Genomic DNA, 19,876 nt, shown 5'->3' on the forward strand with positions numbered 1-19,876 from the left:
ATTTCTCAGTCCACCCTGGATTTTGAAAACACTCGAGATTGGCTGGAACTTCATTCCCAAGCCCCGGTGTCTGGTTCCCTCCAACTTTAAATCTGACTTGGTAGCTTCCTCGGTCTAGGCCTACAGCTTTGCCCCTGCAAGCGTTGCAAGAAAGGGGAAAAGGGGTAAAAGGACCGTCTTCTGGTCGCACAACATATTCGCTTCATAACTCTTCTGCAGCACCCAGTGGACGGTTCACTACGCCGGTAGTTTGGTTAGTCCGTCTTACTGCTCGCCAACCCCCCATCAATTTACTTCAACCCGGTGGTGAAGGCTTCATTCTACATGCCATACAGCATTCAATTGGCTCTCAAGCCTGTCAGAGACCAAGCCACAGCTATCGCCGACTCCCCTGATCGAGTCTAGACGACATTGTGGTTGCAGAAGACCTTGCAATCCCCCCATGCAGTCAATATCTGTTTACGTACTCATTGGTCTCATTACCTGTTGCTTGCCCGTGTCATCACACCACCATCACTCTACAAGCCTTGGAGAATTACCAAGACGTTCCCCGGAGCTGAGAATAGAACAGGGCGATGCTTGAGAAGAGGGGTCTGGAGTTGAGTACTTGTAGCCCAGCTCCGTCGCCCCAGATCACAACATACTTGACCATTCTCACAACATCCTTCGAGCTATACCTGCCCTTTATACAAACCTGAGCTTCACCAACACTCCAATCAAAATGCAGCTCCTCCACATCCTCGCAGCCTTCCCTCTCACGGCCCTTGCCGCCCTCAACGGCCGATGCACTGGTTCCGAAGCCACGGGCGAGTGGGGCTCCAAGGGTATCTGCATCAGGACTTCGACCTGCAGCAGTGCCGGCGGTGCTTACAAGACTGGCGCCTGCCCGTCTGACCCTGCCGATGTCAAGTGCTGCCTGGTGGGCCGTGGTCCTTCTGTTGGCACCAACCCTTGTGGTGGTGCTTCGTGGTGTGACTGGACCTCCAACACATGCAGTGGTAGCCGACTGACTGGTAGGTTTTGATCATGCCCTCGGTCCATCATGCATGTACTAACCAAATCCATAGGATACTGCCCCGGCGGATCCAACTACAAATGCTGCAGGCTCTAGACTCCGGACCTACGACAAAACGGGAATCAATATCTGGACAGGAATGATGCTAGTGGGAACGGGAGAGGTGAACCGAAAATGTTTGAAAGGCTGGGACAGAGTACCTGGAAGCACTGTTGCACATAATGCTGAAAATATCGGAATGCCATTCGTTTGTACCATATTGTGAAGGCTCAAAACCCAAGCCAGAGCTTCAATAACCTACCTACACCATGCAGACTCCATCCCTTTTCATGCAGCAACCTTGACCTTGGGCAATCTTGCCACCACGATGACGGCTCTGACCACCTTTGACACAGCAAACCAGCCAAACACCTTCCTCGCCACCCTGAACCCCCCACCGAGAGAGATACCAAACTCTGCCAGCGCCTTGTCATGCCTCTCCAGAAAAGCAACCAGGCCCGGGAAAACATCCACCGACACGTCCTTGATGACAATCGAGTCCCTGTCATAGCCACATGCTACCAACTGCTCTCTGTATTGCTCCACAGTTAAGAACGCCTTCCATGGACAGCCCATTAGCGCCCCAATCGTCCTTGCCAGAGTCTTCTCCCTCCAGGTTGCCGTGTTGGACATACACAAGTCAGACCCCATAAAGTTCATGCCGAGATTCCGGGCAGCGTACTGCCAGAGCGGCATCCGTGACGGTGAAAAGTGATACATGCAGTCCGACGCCAGTAGCCACTTCCCTTTGAGATTGGGGTTTTTGAGCTTGTCCACGGCGGAGCGTATCTCCTCTGGCCAAGCATGTGGCTTGGACGCATCCGCGCAAAAGAGATGGGATGTGTCGAGCTCCTTGTGTAGGTCCCGGCATCGTCGTGACGCAGCCTGCAGCTGGACTTGGTTGTTTGTCACCCCTATGTATGCACCTCCGGAGATGATGCCACCCAGAATTGTCGAGGTCTGGTCGCCGCAACCAAAGCCAACGTCGAGGATGGCAATCGACTTTTGGGGGGTGGTGATGTCGGCTGTTTCGAATACTTGCTTCAGATAATTCCTGCATGCTTCGGCGAACTCAGACGTGTCCTTCCAGTAGCCCAGATTCATCCACAATGAGACTGGCATCTGCAAGTTCAGCTTCCAGTGGTCGAGGCCATAGTGGTCGCGGGAGAGCAATAGACATGCTGCGAGTCCGACGAAGAGAGTGAAAGTAGCGAAGACTCCTGCAAAGAGTCCCGCCACGAATGTCGGGTCATTGAGCCATGATATCATTGTGGTAAGGGAGTTGCATTTGACGGTGTAGTGTGGTGTATTGGTGGGGATTACAAAGATTTGAATCAATCAAACTCGCCAAGCCTTCTTATCGGGTTCTTATCGTGAGCATCCCTTGCTTCATACAATCAAGTCTTATGTAGTATCATTTCCTCCACGGAATCTCAACTCCAAACTCGTCAGCTACACGCATAGCCGATACGACACATCCTTCGAGCAGTACCATTCCATCCCAGCACCACGACCCAGCCAGCCATACGTTATTCTCGCCATTAACCCAGCCATCAGTTGTTCCACCACTACCATCCCGGAATATCCGCTCAACTGTTGCTCGACTCTCCACAGTCCTCAACGTCCTCCTGAACCCAGCTGTCTTGAGCGTTCTTTTCTGAGTTGCCTCTGACTCCCCATCCAATGGGCAGGTGCTCACCACCACACCGCTCGGCATGGTATGCAGCGCTTCTGATCGAGCGCCGCCGAGCCCGGAAAACTGCGTGCGCAAGGTGATGACCTGTGTAGATGCAGATTCCACCTCTACCGCCGCGTGATGCATACATGCCACCTTCCCTTGGCTCGTCCTGTCATCTGAGTCCACCAGCGAGTGCGCACGAGATGCATTGGTCAAGACCGAACTCTCCACCCATGTTGTTGGAATCTTGTCCAGTCCTGTCGTCTTCAGCGGCGCAAAGAGCCTGCTCGCGACATCCGGTGATACCGCTAGGACAGCTCTGTCGAACACCTCTTCTTGTGCGCCAACTGTGTCCTGCCATCGTATCAGTACCTTGCCGCTTGAACGCGGCAGAACCTCCAGCACTCTCGACCGCACACAAATATCCTCTATGCCTCGAGATAGGCGAGACTGGACCTGCTGCACGCCGCCGCACACTGTGTAGTGCTGCTGACCATACGAGAATTTGTTGTAGTTGACCAAGTCGCTCGCTGGAAAGGCAAGAAGCTCGTCATGCGTGCAGGTCGACACACTGCTCATCAAGGGGAGGATGTAGTGTGTGGTGTACCGACGAGGCAGCCATATCCTCTCGAGATACTGGGCAAAGGACTCGTCATGAGGCCGGACAAGGAAGCAAGCGGCTCTGAACCAGGCGTGGCAGATGATGAGGTACAGAATCTCCAAGAGGTACCGCCACGTGCTGTATGCCGATGGCCGTGGTGGCGGGAGTTGGTGAAGGTTGGAGGCATGGACAAAGTACCCATCAGGGACTGCTGACGCAGCTGCTGAAGGACTTTGACTCGAGTCCTGACAATTGCCTGCCTCGGTCCCTCTTTGCTTCAAAGCCTTTGCAAAGACAAACAGAAAGCGCACTGGGTGCATGGGAACTTCCAGATGGTGATACATTCGGTTCAGGTTGGCGTAGTATCCGCCCGCGGATGCACGCATTGGGAGATCGACGCGTTCGACCGCGCCCGTCTCATGGCTCTTGACGGCAACAGAAGCAGAGTCGAACGAGAGCGAATCAGCCTGAGTGGTGATTGGGTGAAGTGTGAGCAAAACACAAGTTCATCGCAGACGGGATCTGAGTTTGTTTGGTTGCGGGAGTGACCCACCTGTTCCAAGAGCGTGACGGCATACCGTTTCTTGGGGTCGTTTTGTAAGAGATGCGCCGTGGTCAGTCCAGCCAACCCGGTACCGATGATGGCTACCCGTTCTCTGGCCGTTTCAGTCATGGCACAAACTCTGTCGATATGGTTATCTTCGGAAGGCCATCAGTGAACGGCGGTCTGCTGATTTTCTGCCAGTTTTTGGCTTCTCTCGCCGCCAAGCCTCGGCTGCTCCACATGGGTTTTGAAATGGAGCAGCCAGATCAAGCAGGGGCAGGGGGGGCGATTGGCGGCAACAGAGACTGCGACATCAGATCGCCAAGGATCCTGATTTTAATCAAGTTTATGCCATCATCAACCCCGACAAGACTGTATACCTTACCTTAGGTAACCCGCCATCATGGTATCCAACGCGAGACCTCTAGCCATCCTGGCCAGCTACATGGTCACGGCGGTGGCTCTCGCCGTCCGCTGTATTGGCATCGTCCGTCGTCACCCAGTCCAGAAGGCCAAAAGGAGCGCCGGATCATTAGTGCTTTTCGGCGCGCTGGCCGCGGTCAGCCTCGCAACAACATGGTCGTATATGTTTGGCTATTTCAAGTGGTCCTACTTTGACTGGGCTGCCAATGCCCCAAGCGCGACTGCTGATGACCAGTTACACTTGGGAGAGTGGCTGCGGGACACATCACTGTTCAAGCAAGCCTGGTTCTCCGCTCTAGAAACGCCAGCCAGAGCATGGTGGACGCTTCAGATTTTTGGTTTCTGTGCTATCTGGAGCGTGATGCTCTCTGTCCAAGGTCAATATTTATCCATCCACTGAAAATACCTCAGCACTGACATTTCAAGCAGCCAAGAAGAGAAACATCCCCCAGATCTGGGCTTTTATGCTTCTGGGGCAGGTTGTTGCCATATCCTTTGCCAGCAATCTTTTCTTCCTTGCTGTGCTTGCACACGATGTCAAGGATGAGAAGAAACCAGCTCAAAGTAAACAAAAGCCATCATCGCGGACTTCAGATATCCTGATCCTCGTCGTCAACCTGGCTGTGACCCTCTTTCTGTTCGGAAATCTGGACAGCCCTTACTTTCTCTCTCTGCTCCTTGCGCCACACGTTTTGGCCTTTGTGCCACTTTTGAGGGACGGTATATCATCCGGGAGCACAGAATCCAGCCAACTTCGCGAGCCATCCAAGGTATTGCAGTTCGGCATTCTTGCGGCAGTCCTGGCTGCCGGGACATCGCAACCCATTGCCAGTGGGGAGACTTGGAAGAGCATCCTGGACACACTGTATGAGCACCCAGCTGTGAGCAGCGTAGGATGGGACGTGATCTGCTGCTGGGTGAGCTATACCGCGTGGTTCCTCGTGCGGGATTCGGAGTGAGCAAGTCACAAGACAGGACAAATTTGTTGAATTCATTGGGCATATCGCTTCAGTCCTGCGTTAGAACTGTTGAAGATATGTTGGGACAGTACATCATTGGCCGGATAGAACGGCTCAAGTAGTCCTGACGCCAAGTCTCTGCCACCGAAATTTCGAACTGTCATGAGCGGCCCGGCCCCCGGGATCAACCCGAAATGCTACCCTACCACCAGGACTTGAGCTGACCTGCCGTTTGTGGTTGAACTCGCCTTGCAGTGCGCATGTATTTGAGCGATAGAATAGCGATCCAGTCAACTACCAATCGACTAAAGTCTTGTTCGAGTAGCCAACTGTTACTTCTCATCATGATTGGTCACAAATATTAAAGCTTTAGTTCAACCTCCTGGACAGGGCGAAAGGCAGGGGACAAGCGAAGCAGAGAATCTTATATCACATATCTAACTCATAGCACTGCATAAAAAGTCCTTTCCGCACTCTCTCTCTTCCGCCTGGTAGTCCCCCTGCATACAGCCTGCAAGCTGAAGGGCTAATCCCGCCTTGAGACCTGAGAATGATTGGCTGATCCGGTCCAGGGACAAAGACCCCCCCAATATGGGTTCCCGCAGTTCAGGCGAGACCAGACCGTTGCACGGCTGCCAGTTGTGGACGGGATTATCATCAAACTGCAAGCCACAATGGTCACTTAGTCGGACAAGAAGTCGATTCTCTCCCTGTTATGTAACTTCGTCTCATGCTGTCCACGATCTAGAACAGTGTCAGTCCATGGTTATGGCTGAAGCAGACGATGATCAGAACCTCATTTGGGGTCCTGCTCCAGACCTGGGGAGGGGGCGGTGACGATAGCGATTTTGTTGCTGTATTAGGAACTATCAGGCGAGTCTTTCCAGCATGGACGGTGACCCAGGGCTTGGGGAGTCATCATGGTTGTCTCTCGGGGGCTAGGAAACGGGTATTTAAGGGGTCGTTGTGTCCTCAGATCATGACATCTATCCCCATCTCAACACCCACTTTCAAATCCACCTCCACCATGCAACTGCTCGCCATCCTGACCACCTTTCCCCTGACCGCCCTCGCGGTGGTGAATGGCCGTTGTTCCGGTAGCGCCGCCACCGGCACCTGGGGACAAAGCGGCATCTGCATTTCGACCGGCACCTGCAACTCTTTCGGCGGTGTCTTCAAGAGCGGTGCTTGCCCTGGTGACGCGGCCGATATCAGATGCTGCCTCATCGGCCTGGAGGGGTCGACCAACAAGCCATGCGGTGCTCCTCGATCATACTGCGACTGGGACGGACATGCCTGCTGGGGGGTTACGCACAGCGGTATGTTTTTGACTAGTCACCATGGTGTCCAGTCGACTAACATTGGTGCAGGAAAATGTCCCGGTCCGGCAAATTATAGGTGCTGCCAGAGTCTGTAAATAGGCACCTATGCCTGATTCTCGGGAGACTTTCGGTATTGCAGTTGGGCTTCGTGTACAGTGGGGAAAAAGCCATATATATGCATGAGACTCTTCAGTAATGGAGCGCAATACAGCAGCCTTTTTGCGTCTTGTGACTACCAGTGTGGTTCGGTCATACAAAGTTAAGTGATCCGAAATATGTACAACTGAGCAGTCAGCGTACCTGAAATTCCCTTGGTATTAGCCTTTGCTGTGGACTAGCTCCTCAAACGTCTGTTGTGATTTGATTGCACTAGAGCCAACTCTATCTCGGGATACTCTAGTAATCCCAGACCTGCCCTCAGTTAGGCTGAATAATCTCCCCCTTGATCAAAAATGGCACCACATTCCCCGGCTCAACAAAGAAATCCTCATGCCCCGTCGCCTTGATCAGCGCAGCTATCGTCCCCGAATGAGTCGAAAAGCTGATAATCTGCTCATCATCATGCTCAAATACATCCTCAAGCAAAGCCATCGTACGTGCGGCATGCTCCTGGAGCGTCTCTCTCCCCTCCGTCTTCCAGTATACATCCTCATCTACAAACCCCTCCTCAAACTCAAACTCGGGAAAATTCTCCCTGATCCAGGTGCCATTACGGCGGCGATCACACGTGTGAAAATGTAGTCTTTCCCTAAGCAACTCCTTGATGATGGGCTTGAAGGGTGGTTTCTCCTGACCGGGGGGTAACTCGATGCCTTCAAATGAGAGCTTGCAAGTCTCGAGACAGCGAGCAAGAGGGCTGGCGTAGTAGCGCCTGGGAAGAGGGAGTTTGAGCTTGGTTGCGGCATCCTGCCAAAAGGCGTTCATGGTCATGGCTTGACGGATGCCTTCTAGGGTGAGGTGGGAGTCGAACCAGGTCGAGTTGTCGTCTCCATTGAGCATTACCCATCTTGTCTAGTCAAGGGTGTGGACGTTGGTTAGCATTATGAGATAAATTGGCCAACGGTGATTGCTTCTCACCTCCCACTCGGCTGAGCCGACATCAGACTCTTTGGCATTGTGGTAGCCTTGGCCGTGGCGGGTGACATATATGAGTTTATAGGCCGCTTTTCCTTTCTCGCTTTCATTCCACGAGTTGAGGAGATTGACAAACCTCTCCCATGGCTGTTTTGAGCGTTGGGGGTCGAAAGCCTCGTCGGTGGGGTAGGGTTGATCAATTAGACCCATACCCGGCATCGTAGGCTGATGGTTGTAAGCAATCATGTTATGCTCAATGAGACCCAAGAGATCAAGAGACATACCACCTCATTCCTCGGGCCGCGGCCTTCCATTTTGAAGTAGCCGGGAACGGCTGTGAATCGATATTTGGGTGCCATGGTCTTCAGTGCTGCCAAGGATTTCATAGATTCAGATTCAGATGAAGCGATCGGATGAGAGACAGATGGTGGGGCAGTCAATGAGAGTGTAGGGAAGGACGTCAGGAGAAGTAGCTTGAGCATGGACCAGGCTGACCAATGCCCCGCGCCCGTAGCATGCTGTCCAATCATTGTAAACATGTGCGAAGTCTTGGGTGTTGCAGATGGCGATGCTGTCTGATGTTGGGAATGCAGAGGGAAAACATCACACAGCCATATTAGCTCATATTCTGTCGAGGTTTCTACATGTGCGTAAGCCCTACTTAAAATTCATGGCTTGGTGGCTTGGTTTGAAGTGAAAATTGATGTGATGTCACCTGCGAAGGACCCTAACCCTACAACTGAACCAAACCTGAGGAACGCCCAGGGTGGGGTCCAAGCTGTTGACGGGGAACCGCCATCCTGCATCCTGGGATCACAGCGTCATCGCTCGGTCCCCATCCCACTGAACGCCATCGTGCCTTACTATTACCAGCAAACTCAAGCCACCGGAATCCCCAACAAATGGCCAAAGCAAAGAAACTCTCCAAAGCTCCAACCTCGGACACTGCCTCCACAAACAGCGCCGGATCCTCCTCCTCGGCGCCAACTACCACGCCCTCCTGGTACGTACTTTTACTCTTCCATAATCGATATATCCTCACCTACTAATTAATCTTCCATTCCCAGGTTGACCGACTCCCTCCCCCTCCCCGCCCTCATTGTCCTCGACCTAGACTACACCCTCTGGCCCTTCTACTCAGACATCCACATCTCGCCCCCCATCCGCTCCCTCTCCCCCTTTGTACTATCCGACCGAAACGGCGAGCACTTCTCCCTCTTCCCCGACGCCCCCGCCATCCTCCGCCTCCTCTCCTCCCCACAATGCAACATCCGCCTGGCTGTCGCGTCTAAATCCCCAGTCGGCGATCTATGTCGTGAAGTGCTCAAATCACTACGATTACCCGAGACGGAGATACGAGGGCAGCCGAAAAAGGTGATTGATGTCTTTACAACAGGCGGGGGCGGAGGGCTGGAGATTTATGAGAGCTCAAAACTACGGCATTTCGAGGTGATTGCCAAACGGACGGGGGTGCGGTACGAGGATATGCTGTTTTTTGATGACGAGAGGCCTAATTTCGAGGTGGAGAGCGTAGGAGTGACGATGAAGCTTGTTGGCAGGCAAGGGCTGTGCTGGGAGGAGCTGGAAAAGGGGATACAGCTTTGGAGGGAGAGAAAGGGTATTGTTCCAGCTACTGCTGGCGGTAGCGGTTCATATGCTGGAGGGAGATGGTAACTATGCATTTGTCATGGATAAAGCATGGCGTCGGGGTGTTTTGTTACTGAAAGAAGAATACTACGGCTATTCATGCTGATATGATATACACACAGCGCAGCTGGACCCCCAAAAAGAGCTGCATTTCTATTGCTACACCCAAAACATATGCCATCAACGGAAGAAAAAGGAGAGGTATCAAACTGCGCGCGCTCAAGAGCCCAAATCCCAAGCACAAGCACAAGGAGGAAAATAGCCCGCAATGTTCTACCCTTAGCCAGAAACACAACACCGGCAACAAACACCATGCAATGCAACCTTCTAAGCCTTGACCGCAGCCGGCTTCTGCTCCTCCGCAACCGCATCAGGCACCGCAGCGGCGGCAACCTTTTCCGAAATCTCCGCCGTAGACGGCTTGTCATCCGACGAAGAGACCGACAGCGCCTTGACGCCCTCCATCGCAGCCTCGATCTTGACCTCCTGCTCCTCCTTCACGCCAGCAACGGCCGCCGCCGGCTCTTCCACCTTGGGAAACGGCGACGGAATGCTGCAAATCTTTTCTCTTCTTTGCTTTCCGTCCTGTCTGCCGACCGCATACAACTCGAGCGTGTTGCCATCCTCGGACGGGACCCAATAAGCTGGCCCCCTGGGGAAGTCGGTGTGCCCCTTTTCCCAGGTGATCGCCTCTTTTATCCTGGGGTCGACGTTTGGCCGGTCAAAGAATTCGAATTCCAGCTCGCCGCCGTACGCCTTGGGGATGTTTCTCGGCTCCATGAATCTTTCCAGCTCGGTCTTGACTTCTGCCGCGGAGAGGATGAAGATCTTGGAGACGGTGATGGGGTCGAACCACCTCTTGATCCAGCCCCAGACTGTGCTAAAGAAGTAAGGGGCGCCGATGATGAAGATGCGGTCGAGGGTCTCGGGGTAGTGGGCTGTGGCGAGTGTCGAGGCGGCCTGCATGTGTGACTTTAGGTTCCAGAACATGCGCAGCGATACCTGGGAGACGTCAACGATGTTGGTGCTGAGGGTGATGGGGGTCTCGGCGTTGTCGCGGTCTTTCATGGCCGAGCAGAGGGGCTGCGCAAATCGGGTGAGGTTCTCGTACAGGGCAAACAGCCTGAGGAGCTTCTCGGGTGTTGACCCATCAGTCTTTGCCAGACTGGCGCTCGTTGACTCGGCCTTCTTCTCGTAGTTGGCGACCGTCTTACCGTCGAGATGGCGGATCTGGAAGAGGTAAATCGGGATGCCGCGCCTGTCTCGTCTGCCCGTCCATTGTGGGTACTGTTACTGGCTGTCAGAGTGCGCTTCCTGATTGTTCAAACACAGAGGACCTACCAAGCTCCTCGTCTCCTCGTACGCCTCCACATCAATCGTGTCATACAGCACCTCCAACTGGTTCGCCTTGCGCCAGTCCTCGGTGTCCTTGAACTGCTTGTACGCATCCTCCACAATCCACCTCCTCGCCCGCAGAAATCGTCTGTCAAACCGTGCATTAGCCGTGCGCCCCTCAACACTCCGTACCTGCGCCGCTTTGCACTGCGGTGCTCTCCACCCCCATATGTGACATCATAACCAAGAGAAATAAGACGAAAACTAATATAAAAAAAAAAAAGAGTCTTACAGCAAAGTCCAATCCTCATGCGACGGCTTCTCCCCAGGCGCATGTGTATACAACCCCTTCTCCCCCAAGAAGATCTTGAAATCCTGCAGCGCCTTCTCCTGCTCGGCGGTCAAGTGTCCGAAATGTCCATGAGGGTACCCGAACTCGTCTCCGCCGGTGGTGGCCGTGGCAGAAGGGACTTGTTCCACTGGTGAGCCCGCCATTGTGTTTTCTTTTGTCTCTCAAGTAACCCCCTAAAATATGTTTATACCTGAGACTGCCTCGCTGACAATGGTGACAGAATTCCACAGAGAGTTTTTCGATCACGAATACCAACGGCGCAGCAACAGCAGCAGAAGCAGCAGCGCGCAAATGCAAAAATGCGGGGTGCTTGTGCTGGCTTAGGTGAGAACGGTTCGCGCGCGCAGAGTCAAGTCGATGACAACCTGGAAGTAACGACGTTTAGCCTCCCCCCCAAAAAAAAGATGATCGAGGTCAATACACAGAGAGCGTGAGATGACGGGTGGACTAGTTTAAACCAAGATTGAAGAGGATGACAAAAGGGACCAGAAAATGCTTCCGATTCCTGTCGCAGGTCCGGAGTCCCAACTCGCCGAACAGGCCGAGAAATAGGAAATGAATTGCCCACGCGCGCCCGCAGAAGCCCCACCAAGCGCTGGAATCGCAGCGTCCTCGTTGGCTCCCGACTCACCTACGCCGCTGTCCCGCACCAGCCGGAGCTCGGACCCGGTGCCCCAAAATGTGATTGCTGACAGGTAACTCCGTAAATGCTCACTGCCTCGCATCGCTTCTCGCTTTGAAGCAAGCCGCAACCAACAAAACAAAACAGAAGCAAAAAGGGGGCTGGGCCAATGTATCAGATTCCAATCACTTCGCTTGACAGAGGCAGCTACCAAAGATAACAAGCACCAATGACACAACATCCATGACCATATTCTAACCCGAGGCAACCAGCCCTCACATTCCATTGCCGACGACAAGAAGCTTTTTTTGGTTCTCAATAGCCCCCCAATGACGCCAATAATCACAAACCCCCTGTCTGCCCTCTACTCTTCATCCGCACTCTCTTCCTCGTCGTCTTCCTCCTCCGCTTCCTCCTCCGCTTCCTCCTCTGCAGCCTCTTCCTCGGCAATAACAGGACCCTCCTTCTCCAGTCTGAGCCACTCGTCCCATTCTGGGAAGAGCTCCTCATCCTCCACTGGGACACCGAGAGACTTGGCCACGCGCCCCTTCTTGTTCTTCTCCAGCCTGTCCTTCCACTCAGCTACAATGGCAGGGGCAAGACTTGGCTTGTATGTCTGCGCAAAGAGCACTGCCTCGGCGTGACGGTTTGTCTTGGTGAGGATCTCGACACACCCGGGCACATCGCCCAGGAGCCACTTGCTGCTGAAAGCAATGTTGTGAGCACCTGCAGCCGATGCCTGCTCCGCCAGCTTGGCGAGACCTTCACGGTCCGACGTGGAGCTGTAGACCAGCAACAAGGAGCCGAGATCCTTGGAGTTGACGAAACACTCGGTGGCAAGAGGGATATCCCAGGCGGCGAGACCGGCGTCGCCCAAAGTCTTCCACTTGTGGTCCGAGTCAGACTGTCTGGCCAGTTCAACCGCAACATCCAGTTGATTCAGGGCAAGAGCGAGGTCAAACTTGTGCTCAGGATCCGTAGCCACTTCAAGCGCCAATTCCTTGTGACCCTGTCCCTCGAGGAAGCGGGCGATTTTGTTGAGTTGGTCTTGGGGGATGCTGGGGAGGAGTTCGGCCGCCGTCTCCATGTCCTGACGGAGCACCAAGGTTTGATACTCAAGGACTGGGAGGGAGAGGGCGAAGGATGTGACGGAGAGGTCCTTGTCGGTCAGGTAAACGCGGCTGTCACGCTGGAGGTACCCAAGAATATACATGGGCTTGTCGAAGTGAGACACGGTGTAGGTCTGGTCACCCACAAGGTAGTTCAGCCTATTGGTGCCATTCGTGTAGATGAGGACATCACCCAGCCATTCGGCCGATCGGATGCTGTGGCCTTGTTAGAAATGTTGTGGAAAGTGTACAAGCCGATTGACACATACCTTTCGCTAATGTCGGTAATGACATCGAAGGCCTCCTCGACGCCATCCTCCTCGACCTTGCCGGACTGCACAGCCTCGTTGTAGTTCTCACGGGAAAATCTGAGAACATAGCAAGAGTCCTCGCAAGCCAGAGCAACGAGCTCACCACTTTCGCTCCAGTAGACCTGCTTAGGCTCAACCTCGATGCGTCGGACAAGACCACCCGTTTGCCAGTCAAAGAACGAAATACCACCCTGGCCCTTGACACCGAGCAACACGCCACCAGTGAGCCCGTCAGCAGCAAACGGCACGTCGAGACCGCCCTTCTTCTCCTGGAAGTTCTTGAACACCTTGATGCTGGTTGGCGATTCGCGGATCGCAAAGTCGTTCGAGTTCTCCTTGGAGGCCCAGACGAAGTCGAGAGCCGAACCGAAAGCCTTGTTGCGCCACGCCAGGGCAGTGTAGATGATGTACTCGCCGTCGCCGCAAATGGCGGCGAAACGGCCGTTGGGTGAGTGAAGCAAAGCCTGTGGGTAGATTTCGGCGTTGCCTAGCTCCTTGGTGGAGAAGGTGATTGGCTCGTTATCCTTGGTCGCGTCGCCCGCCTTGATAACGGCGGAAACGACCTCGTTGTGTCTGGCCCAGATAATCTTTCCAGACCCATCCATGGACACCGCCGGTTCTTCCCTGCCAAGTTTAATCACCACGGATCCCTCATCGAAACCAACCGCGATGCCCTGCTTGCCCTTCTGGTAGGCCACACACCAAGCTCTCTCAAGCCCATAGTTGAGGGTTTGCTCATGACGGTAGGTGTTGGCGTTCCATATCCTCACGGTGCCCTGCAAGTTGGTATCAGCATCTGATCAAGCGAGAGATCTCATCCAATAAACCTACATCTTCGGAACCAGAAATGATGATTGGAAGCTCGGGATGGTAGCACGCAAAAGAAACGTTATTTGTGTGGCCCTCAAGCGTCGCAATCAAACTCTTGGTGGTGTAATCCCACACTTTCACCGTGCGCTATAGCAGCTCGTCAGTAAGATTGTCCAGTACCCAAGGACATCTAACCTACGTCATCTGAGGTGGTAAGAAGGTAGGGCTTGTCGCTGTGAGGGTAGTAGTCGACATGGTTGACACCCTTGGTCTCGTGGGCTTCAAGTTGGAAGTTTGGTGTGGAGGAACCCAAGCTCCAGATCTTGACCGTCCTGTCCAAGCAGGCCGAGGCGAAGGTGTTGGTGTCTTTCGGGTTGATGGCGAGGGACATGACATAGTCTGAAAGCACGTCAGTCATTCTGTCAGCTTCATAATTGGCTCCCAAAACCTACGCGAGTTGCCCTCGAACACCCTGACGTTTTTCCACCCCTTCTCCCAGTCCCAGAGCTTGATTGTCATGTCATCACTAGCCGTGAGGACAAAGGGCTGTGTTGGGTGGACGGCGATCGCACGGATGTAGTCGGGATGCGCCTCAAAGGTTGTGATCTTCTCGCTGGTGTTGTAGTTGTATACCCGAATTTGGCTGTCGTCCTCGGTCAGCTCTCTGCCCCACACCACACCACCCACGCAACCTCGGGTATGCCATACAAATCATCAGAACCACAGACAATCCAGTTCTTTCGCGCAACGAAGCGACCAGCGCGCACTGGAACATCGGTAAGCTCGAAGGTCTTGACGACCTGTTGCGTCTCGTACGACCAAATGTAGACATGGCCGCTATAGAGGGTAGCTGTTCGAAATAGGGGTCAGTCTAGTGTCGTCTCGAGCGGAGGTCGCGCGAGGGCATACTCAAGATCCATGGCTCTGTCGGATGGAAGTCAATGCCTTTGACACGCTGTCGGAAAACTATGTCAGCAACACGGCGGTTGCGCGCCGGGCCCCCATGGCCAGGGCTGGAGGGAGATCACGAACCTCAGAGCGAGCAAAGAGTTGGCGCTGTATGTTTAGAGACATGTTAGCCGGTGTAATGAACGAGACACTCAACCACAAGTATGGGAAGAAAAAATTGCCAAGGGGATCAGAGGCTGGACGAGCATGAGAGCGTCGTGAGCAGCCACCAGCCGTGGTGCAAGACAGCGGATTGTACGCAGGGGGACCTGAAGCTTGTGGCCAGATCATGGGGTGACACAACCCGGCATTCAAGGGAGCGAAAGCAAATGTGCGACTTGCCTTGACGTCCAACCTCATGTTGGGCAATGTGTATTATCTCGAGTCTCGGTATGGGATGTTTAAGAAAGGAGCGGCTCTCGAGCTCGGGGGAGCTTGTTCGGCGGGGTGGATCGGTTCACGCTGCTTGACCGCAAAAGGGGAATCTCGAAATCGTCACAAGGAGGCAGCAGTTCGTCAATTATACGTCAGGCGACGGCAGTCGTGTAAATAAATCTGGCTGGAAGATGGTCGGGCCAGATATCACTGCCACAGAGTGTGGGAAGCCAGCGATAAGGGGGGGATGGATGCCGTCGTTGTTTAAGTTGCCGGCCACGTATCGAGAGGTTCTGGACGCAATTTCGCCGATGTGGTCTCAGCAGCAGCTGCAAGTGGGTGGGCTCCAATATTAGGTAAGGTTCAGGTTCGTGCTCCAGTCCATCTGGGGAACAGTTTGCAACCTAATATTCCAGGCTAAAAGCGCACAGATCACGTTCGCTGTCAATGAAATGCCAAGGTCTCCAGCTGGCCTGAGTTTTTGACTGCAGCTGCTCCTCATCAAATCAACTCGGCAGTTCACGATAGCTTCAATTGTGCCCAGCCGGCATTTTTCAATCGCCGCAATTTTTGACCATGTAATCCAACGGGGGACACTGAGGATAGGTACGCTACACTACCGTGGTATGGACCATTTAAAATTACATATCTAGCTAGCTCACAGAACGCAAAGACGCAAGACAGCAAGTGAACAAACATCAAGTGAAGTACAAACTAAGTCTTCGACATTTCTCCAAGATATGCTAGCTTTTACTTGTCTAGTGACCGAAACTCCCAATTAAAACACCAACCCGCTCTAAGAAGCATACTTTGTTATAACACGTATCATCATCAACCAATGCCAGAAAAAATACCAAACGCCGTGTCCATGTGTCCCGGGATCGACTCCGCGATGTTCCCTTTCCGACGCTAAATGAACCCTTCGCTTTATCCCATCAAGGAGCCTTGACCATCAACGCCGTCAAATGACAAGAACGAACCGAAATTCAACACAGCACGACCTTACTCCTCATTCGAATCGGCCTGGACACGCTTGACAATGTCGACCACCTGAGGGTATAGCTTTTCACTTGGCTGCAAACCGCAAACTTCCTGGACAACCTCTTCAGGTTTCTTCTCCTCCATGATTTTGGCAAGTTCAAACGACTCGTCGTCGCCCTCGACGTTCTGGAAGCGGAATGCCATCTCGGCAGCATCAAGTAGGGCTGAGCAGTCCTTGCCATTTTCCGCGAGCTCGGCAGCGGGGCCGATGAACCGCTCTTTTCGGCTCAGCTTCCGGAGCGGGGCACGACCCACACGCTCAACCGCGTCCTCCAAGTGGGGGTTGCTGATGCGCCTAACAATCTTGTCGACGTACTGCTTCTGCTCCTCCTCGTCGATGCCGTGCTTCTCGGTGATGAGGTCAGCCGTCTCCTTAAGAGCGTTCTTGACCTCGTCCCGGATGTCCTTGTCTTGAAGGGCATCGTACACGGTGCTCTTGCGGCGAGTGTAGCCGTAGTACGCAGCAGTGGCGTGGCCAGTGTTGACAGTGTACAGCTTGCGCTCAATGAAGGGCTGAAGGTTGTCGACCCACTTGATGCCCTTGATGTCTGGGACGGCCCATTCCTTGAACGGGGTCTTCTCGACAACCCACTCATAGAACTTCTCAAGCTTCACATCGAGGCCGGCATCGGGGTCTTGGGCCGGGACGATGCGGTCAATGGCCGAGTTGGCAAAGGTGGCACGCTTGTCGTAATCCTCGAGGAGAGCGGGGTTGGTGTTCTCGGGAGACTTGATGAACTCGGCAAGAGTGTCGGTGGCACCGATGGCGTTCTCGCAGGCAATGACAGCGGCGGGAGTCAGATCCGTCGAGCGGGCGGCGAGACCCTTGGCAATTACTGGCGCGAGGAACTTGAGGATGTTAGGGCCGACGGAGCAGGTGACCACATCGGCCGTCGCGATCTCCTCGACCAAAGCCGCCTCATTTGACCTCGAGTTGATGGCCCGGTAGTTGGTGATGGTCTTCTCGGTGGTGCCCTCAGCGCCAACCTCGATCACCTTGTAGCTCTTGTGGGTGTTGAGCTTGCTGACGGTGGCATCGTTGACCTCGGCAAAGATGACTTCATACCCCGATTCGTGGAGGAAGCAAGCAACAAAGCCACGGCCTACACCAGCAACGTTAGCAACCGGTCTATGACGGCGGCACCGTTGAACACGGGAAGGCCACGGGATAGACACTGGACCGGGTCGGGATCGGGAATAGGGAGGGGACGCCACTTACCAATGTTTCCGGCGCCAAAGTGGACAGCCTTCTTGGGGGTATTTCTCTCCATGTTTACGGATATGTGTATGTGTGTGGTGAAAAAGTAGTACGAGTGAGTGGAGAGGGAAGAGTGATCAGGGCAGCGGGGATGCAAAGATCAACAAGGTTTAAATCAAAGGTGGAAATAAAAAGTTGTAAGATACGGCGAGGTGATGTCAAGTTCAAAGGGTTGAAGTTGAAGTGTCGGAGACTTTATGTTGTGGAGAGAGGATCTGCAGATGATGTCGATGGATTGCTGGATGCTATGGAGAAGATGGAGAGGGACGGTTTGGCACAACGAGGAAAGGCCATTTGCTTTATACTATCGTGAGATAGAAAGCGTCGCTGGGCTTTTGTGGACCTGAAGCTTGTGGTTTCCCTTTGGGGCCCCAGGGCCCATGGGCCTTGGATCCGTCAACCTACCTCTTCAGAGAGTGCTGGTGAAGGAACAAGGGCATCATTGATCGGTGGGTCCACAGTGACGGCTGTGTGGCTTGCGGTCGCTAAACGGAAGGACGGAGAGGGCAGGGTGCAGCCTGGGTGGCAGGCCTGCAGCTCCCCACCGTCCCAAAACAAGGTGCCCCCACTCTGCCTGTGACGAGGGGCGGCGCTGCACCACGTTCAGTTCCCGCTCTTCCGTTTTGCCCGCCACGACCAAAACGCTGCTTCATCAAAAAATAAAGTAGGTAAGCATTCTTGCATGCTGTGGCCTGTTGACCAGTCGTTGACCAGCAGGCGACCCATCTGCTTTGCTTTGCTTTAATTATCTACCTACTGGGGTTGAAAACATCCATAGCAGAAAGGTGAAGCTAACAGCAGCTCTACGCTTAATCCCACTCACTGGTCACCATGGCCAACGAAAGACGTAAAGAGACTTCGGGGCCAGGGAAGCGCCAGCTCGATGACGAACATCACTACTATTGAGCTCGATGTCAAATCTTAGCTAGGTCGGGTATCATGAGCAGAATCTCGGTGTCCCAAACACCGCCGCAGCTCCCGAGACATGGCGCCTCCCCAACATGCGACGCATGCGAGCACCACGCAGGTAATCTGCATCTATGATAATACTCATAACTAACAGTCCGACCCTTTCTTGCTTCCGGCTCTCTACCTGTCATCCTTCGGCGCCGGTCACGGAGGAGGTTGTCGTCACACCTCCTGCTGTGTTACCTGAGATTCCCGTCCGGTGTGTTTACACTAGGTTTGTTGTCGACCGCCATGGTGTTGAGATCTAAGCTATACCTCAGCACCCTGGCCACAAAATAATTGACACAGCAAAAGTACGCTGACCCATATGATGTTATAAACTATGCCTCGAAAGTAAGTCAAAAGGCCTTTGAAATATCTATGAAGGCCTCTTAATTATCCTTAAAGGCCTATTAACTATATTTAAAAGCCCAATAGCTATTCTTTAAGGTGTAGCTCGCAATATAATATGAGCGAACCTATTCTCGTGTCTCAATTATTTTGTGGATGGGGTCCTCAGCCGGAAGCCATTTTCACTGCTGCCAGGGCAAAAGGGTCCTGGCCTGCTGTGTAATCAGGATTCTCGATGAGGGGTAACATCCAGGGTCCATCAACCACCCTGCCATCCTGTGCTGAACACCAAGCGCCGAGAGCTGCAAAAGCCGTCGCTCCATAACTGGTCCGGACCTTCAGGGCTGCTGTAAGCGGCCCTTTATGGAAACGAACAGTCCCGGGTGGTGCCACGATGAAATCGCTCGTTTAATTGTTTCGGATGGCAGTACTTGAGGCTCAATGTGTGCTATTCTCCGGTTACAAGGGTTCAGTTCAACCGTTGGAAGAAGTCTCTTGCAGAACTCGACCTCGACATCATTCCTTCACCTCAAAATGGCGATTCGCTATGATGCCACGATGCTGACCAGACTTTCGTCATGTTGTATTGTAACCTCGTCCCCTTCTGCCTTCTCTTTCTCTGGTTTGATGTCGATCGCGGGACCGAAATCAGCGCGGTGACGTCGAAGCGCCCACAGCGATTGTTGATCTCTCTACAGTGTGAGTCTACGCACGCTGATAATGATGATGCGAGGCCTGCATCCGACGCCACTGCCCAGAGCCCAATTCTTCGAATGGAACGGTGAACAGTTGGCTTTCTGTCCGGCCCAGCCTGGTTTCCAAACGGACCGTAGTCGAAAAGGCCATAATCTCCGCCATCCACCCAGATTGTAACGGAGTCACAACGTCACCGTGGCTGACGTGGGAGAAGGTCTGACGGAATCCCCAGCCCTGGGATCGATCGAAGACAAAGAACAACCCAAAGAAACAAAGAAGACATGGACCCTTTTTTTTTCTTCAGTGCCCCACGCGCGATTGCTGGGTGCGGAGCCCAATCCACCTCCCCATCCGACCCACCTATGACGACACTGGTGGACCCTATCTTATCGATAAGAGGTCTCGGCAGGGTTCAGGG

At 53.6% G+C, this 19,876-nt stretch overlaps 10 protein-coding genes across 10 annotated transcripts; 4 read left to right on the plus strand and 6 right to left on the minus strand.

The window, feature by feature from the left end:
- Nucleotides 1–16: 16 nt before the first annotated feature.
- On the plus strand, nucleotides 17–1,331 carry QC762_610170 (uncharacterized protein). The gene is made up of 2 exons (XM_062892694.1): nucleotides 17–1,013; nucleotides 1,068–1,331. Exons 1-2 carry the CDS (start codon nucleotides 722–724, stop codon nucleotides 1,109–1,111), a joined length of 336 nt encoding a protein of 111 aa, XP_062741304.1. The 5' UTR covers nucleotides 17–721; the 3' UTR covers nucleotides 1,112–1,331.
- An 11-nt stretch (nucleotides 1,332–1,342) lies between these two features.
- Nucleotides 1,343–2,323, minus strand: QC762_610180 (uncharacterized protein; the record flags this gene model as incomplete). The annotated part of the gene is made up of 1 exon (XM_062892695.1): nucleotides 1,343–2,323. One exon carries the CDS (start codon nucleotides 2,321–2,323, stop codon nucleotides 1,343–1,345), a length of 981 nt encoding a protein of 326 aa, XP_062741305.1.
- Nucleotides 2,324–2,468: 145 nt separating this feature from the next.
- On the minus strand, nucleotides 2,469–4,074 carry QC762_610190 (uncharacterized protein; the record flags this gene model as incomplete). The annotated part of the gene is made up of 2 exons (XM_062892696.1): nucleotides 3,887–4,074; nucleotides 2,469–3,800 (listed from the first exon to the last, which is right to left on the minus strand). The coding sequence occupies exons 1-2, from the start codon at nucleotides 4,004–4,006 to the stop codon at nucleotides 2,469–2,471; spliced, it is 1,452 nt and encodes a 483-aa protein (XP_062741306.1). The 5' UTR covers nucleotides 4,007–4,074.
- A 108-nt stretch (nucleotides 4,075–4,182) lies between these two features.
- On the plus strand, nucleotides 4,183–5,727 carry QC762_610200 (uncharacterized protein). The gene is made up of 2 exons (XM_062892697.1): nucleotides 4,183–4,677; nucleotides 4,730–5,727. The coding sequence occupies exons 1-2, from the start codon at nucleotides 4,281–4,283 to the stop codon at nucleotides 5,257–5,259; spliced, it is 927 nt and encodes a 308-aa protein (XP_062741307.1). The 5' UTR covers nucleotides 4,183–4,280; the 3' UTR covers nucleotides 5,260–5,727.
- A 245-nt stretch (nucleotides 5,728–5,972) lies between these two features.
- PMU1 (putative phosphoglycerate mutase pmu1) lies at nucleotides 5,973–8,194 on the minus strand (the record flags this gene model as incomplete). Its single annotated transcript, XM_062892699.1, has 4 exons — nucleotides 5,973–6,003; nucleotides 6,055–7,592; nucleotides 7,659–7,880; nucleotides 7,940–8,194. 3 exons carry the CDS (start codon nucleotides 8,192–8,194, stop codon nucleotides 6,999–7,001), a joined length of 1,071 nt encoding a protein of 356 aa, XP_062741308.1. The 3' UTR covers nucleotides 5,973–6,003; nucleotides 6,055–6,998.
- Nucleotides 6,030–6,748, plus strand: QC762_610210 (uncharacterized protein). The gene is made up of 2 exons (XM_062892698.1): nucleotides 6,030–6,580; nucleotides 6,630–6,748. The coding sequence occupies exons 1-2, from the start codon at nucleotides 6,044–6,046 to the stop codon at nucleotides 6,678–6,680; spliced, it is 588 nt and encodes a 195-aa protein (XP_062741309.1). The 5' UTR covers nucleotides 6,030–6,043; the 3' UTR covers nucleotides 6,681–6,748.
- Nucleotides 8,195–8,496: 302 nt separating the features above from the next.
- QC762_610230 (uncharacterized protein) lies at nucleotides 8,497–9,444 on the plus strand. Its single transcript, XM_062892700.1, has 2 exons — nucleotides 8,497–8,658; nucleotides 8,723–9,444. The coding sequence occupies exons 1-2, from the start codon at nucleotides 8,558–8,560 to the stop codon at nucleotides 9,327–9,329; spliced, it is 708 nt and encodes a 235-aa protein (XP_062741310.1). The 5' UTR covers nucleotides 8,497–8,557; the 3' UTR covers nucleotides 9,330–9,444.
- A 185-nt stretch (nucleotides 9,445–9,629) lies between these two features.
- QC762_610240 (uncharacterized protein) lies at nucleotides 9,630–11,132 on the minus strand (the record flags this gene model as incomplete). Its single annotated transcript, XM_062892701.1, has 3 exons — nucleotides 9,630–10,589; nucleotides 10,644–10,785; nucleotides 10,930–11,132. The coding sequence occupies 3 exons, from the start codon at nucleotides 11,130–11,132 to the stop codon at nucleotides 9,630–9,632; spliced, it is 1,305 nt and encodes a 434-aa protein (XP_062741311.1).
- An 843-nt stretch (nucleotides 11,133–11,975) lies between these two features.
- On the minus strand, nucleotides 11,976–15,475 carry SEC27 (Coatomer subunit beta'; the record flags this gene model as incomplete). The annotated part of the gene is given in 8 exon segments (XM_062892702.1): nucleotides 11,976–12,011; nucleotides 12,024–12,936; nucleotides 12,990–13,807; nucleotides 13,863–14,484; nucleotides 14,550–14,691; nucleotides 14,751–14,796; nucleotides 14,874–14,915; nucleotides 15,150–15,475. 3 exon segments carry the CDS (start codon nucleotides 13,634–13,636, stop codon nucleotides 11,976–11,978), a joined length of 1,596 nt encoding a protein of 531 aa, XP_062741312.1. The 5' UTR covers nucleotides 13,637–13,807; nucleotides 13,863–14,484; nucleotides 14,550–14,691; nucleotides 14,751–14,796; nucleotides 14,874–14,915; nucleotides 15,150–15,475.
- Nucleotides 15,476–15,823: 348 nt separating this feature from the next.
- Nucleotides 15,824–18,714, minus strand: QC762_610260 (uncharacterized protein). The gene is given in 3 exon segments (XM_062892703.1): nucleotides 15,824–17,308; nucleotides 17,425–17,882; nucleotides 17,896–18,714. The coding sequence occupies 2 exon segments, from the start codon at nucleotides 17,474–17,476 to the stop codon at nucleotides 16,167–16,169; spliced, it is 1,194 nt and encodes a 397-aa protein (XP_062741313.1). The 5' UTR covers nucleotides 17,477–17,882; nucleotides 17,896–18,714; the 3' UTR covers nucleotides 15,824–16,166.
- Between the last annotated feature and the right edge of the window lie 1,162 nt (nucleotides 18,715–19,876).

This window comes from Podospora pseudocomata, chromosome 6 (genome assembly GCF_035222375.1).
Source record: "Podospora pseudocomata strain CBS 415.72m chromosome 6, whole genome shotgun sequence".
In the NCBI taxonomy this organism is placed as follows: Eukaryota; Fungi; Ascomycota; class Sordariomycetes; order Sordariales; family Podosporaceae; genus Podospora; species Podospora pseudocomata.

Excerpts from the sequence above, each read along its gene's own strand:
- QC762_610170 (XM_062892694.1), top strand. The coding sequence starts at position 722 with ATGCAGCTCCTCCACATCCTCGCAGCCTTCCCTCTCACGGCCCTTGCC. Across the intron at positions 1,014-1,067 it reads CAGTGGTAGCCGACTGACTG|GATACTGCCCCGGCGGATCC; the intron begins GTAGGTTTTGAT and ends CCAAATCCATAG.
- QC762_610200 (XM_062892697.1), top strand. The coding sequence starts at position 4,281 with ATGGTATCCAACGCGAGACCTCTAGCCATCCTGGCCAGCTACATGGTC. Across the intron at positions 4,678-4,729 it reads CGTGATGCTCTCTGTCCAAG|CCAAGAAGAGAAACATCCCC; the intron begins GTCAATATTTAT and ends CATTTCAAGCAG.
- QC762_610210 (XM_062892698.1), top strand. The coding sequence starts at position 6,044 with ATGATCAGAACCTCATTTGGGGTCCTGCTCCAGACCTGGGGAGGGGGC. Across the intron at positions 6,581-6,629 it reads GGGGGGTTACGCACAGCGGT|GAAAATGTCCCGGTCCGGCA; the intron begins ATGTTTTTGACT and ends ACATTGGTGCAG.
- QC762_610230 (XM_062892700.1), top strand. The coding sequence starts at position 8,558 with ATGGCCAAAGCAAAGAAACTCTCCAAAGCTCCAACCTCGGACACTGCC. Across the intron at positions 8,659-8,722 it reads CCAACTACCACGCCCTCCTG|GTTGACCGACTCCCTCCCCC; the intron begins GTACGTACTTTT and ends TTCCATTCCCAG.
- QC762_610260 (XM_062892703.1), bottom strand. The coding sequence starts at position 17,476 with ATGGAGAGAAATACCCCCAAGAAGGCTGTCCACTTTGGCGCCGGAAAC. Across the intron at positions 17,309-17,424 it reads CTTTGGCGCCGGAAACATTG|GCCGTGGCTTTGTTGCTTGC; the intron begins GTAAGTGGCGTC and ends TTGCTGGTGTAG.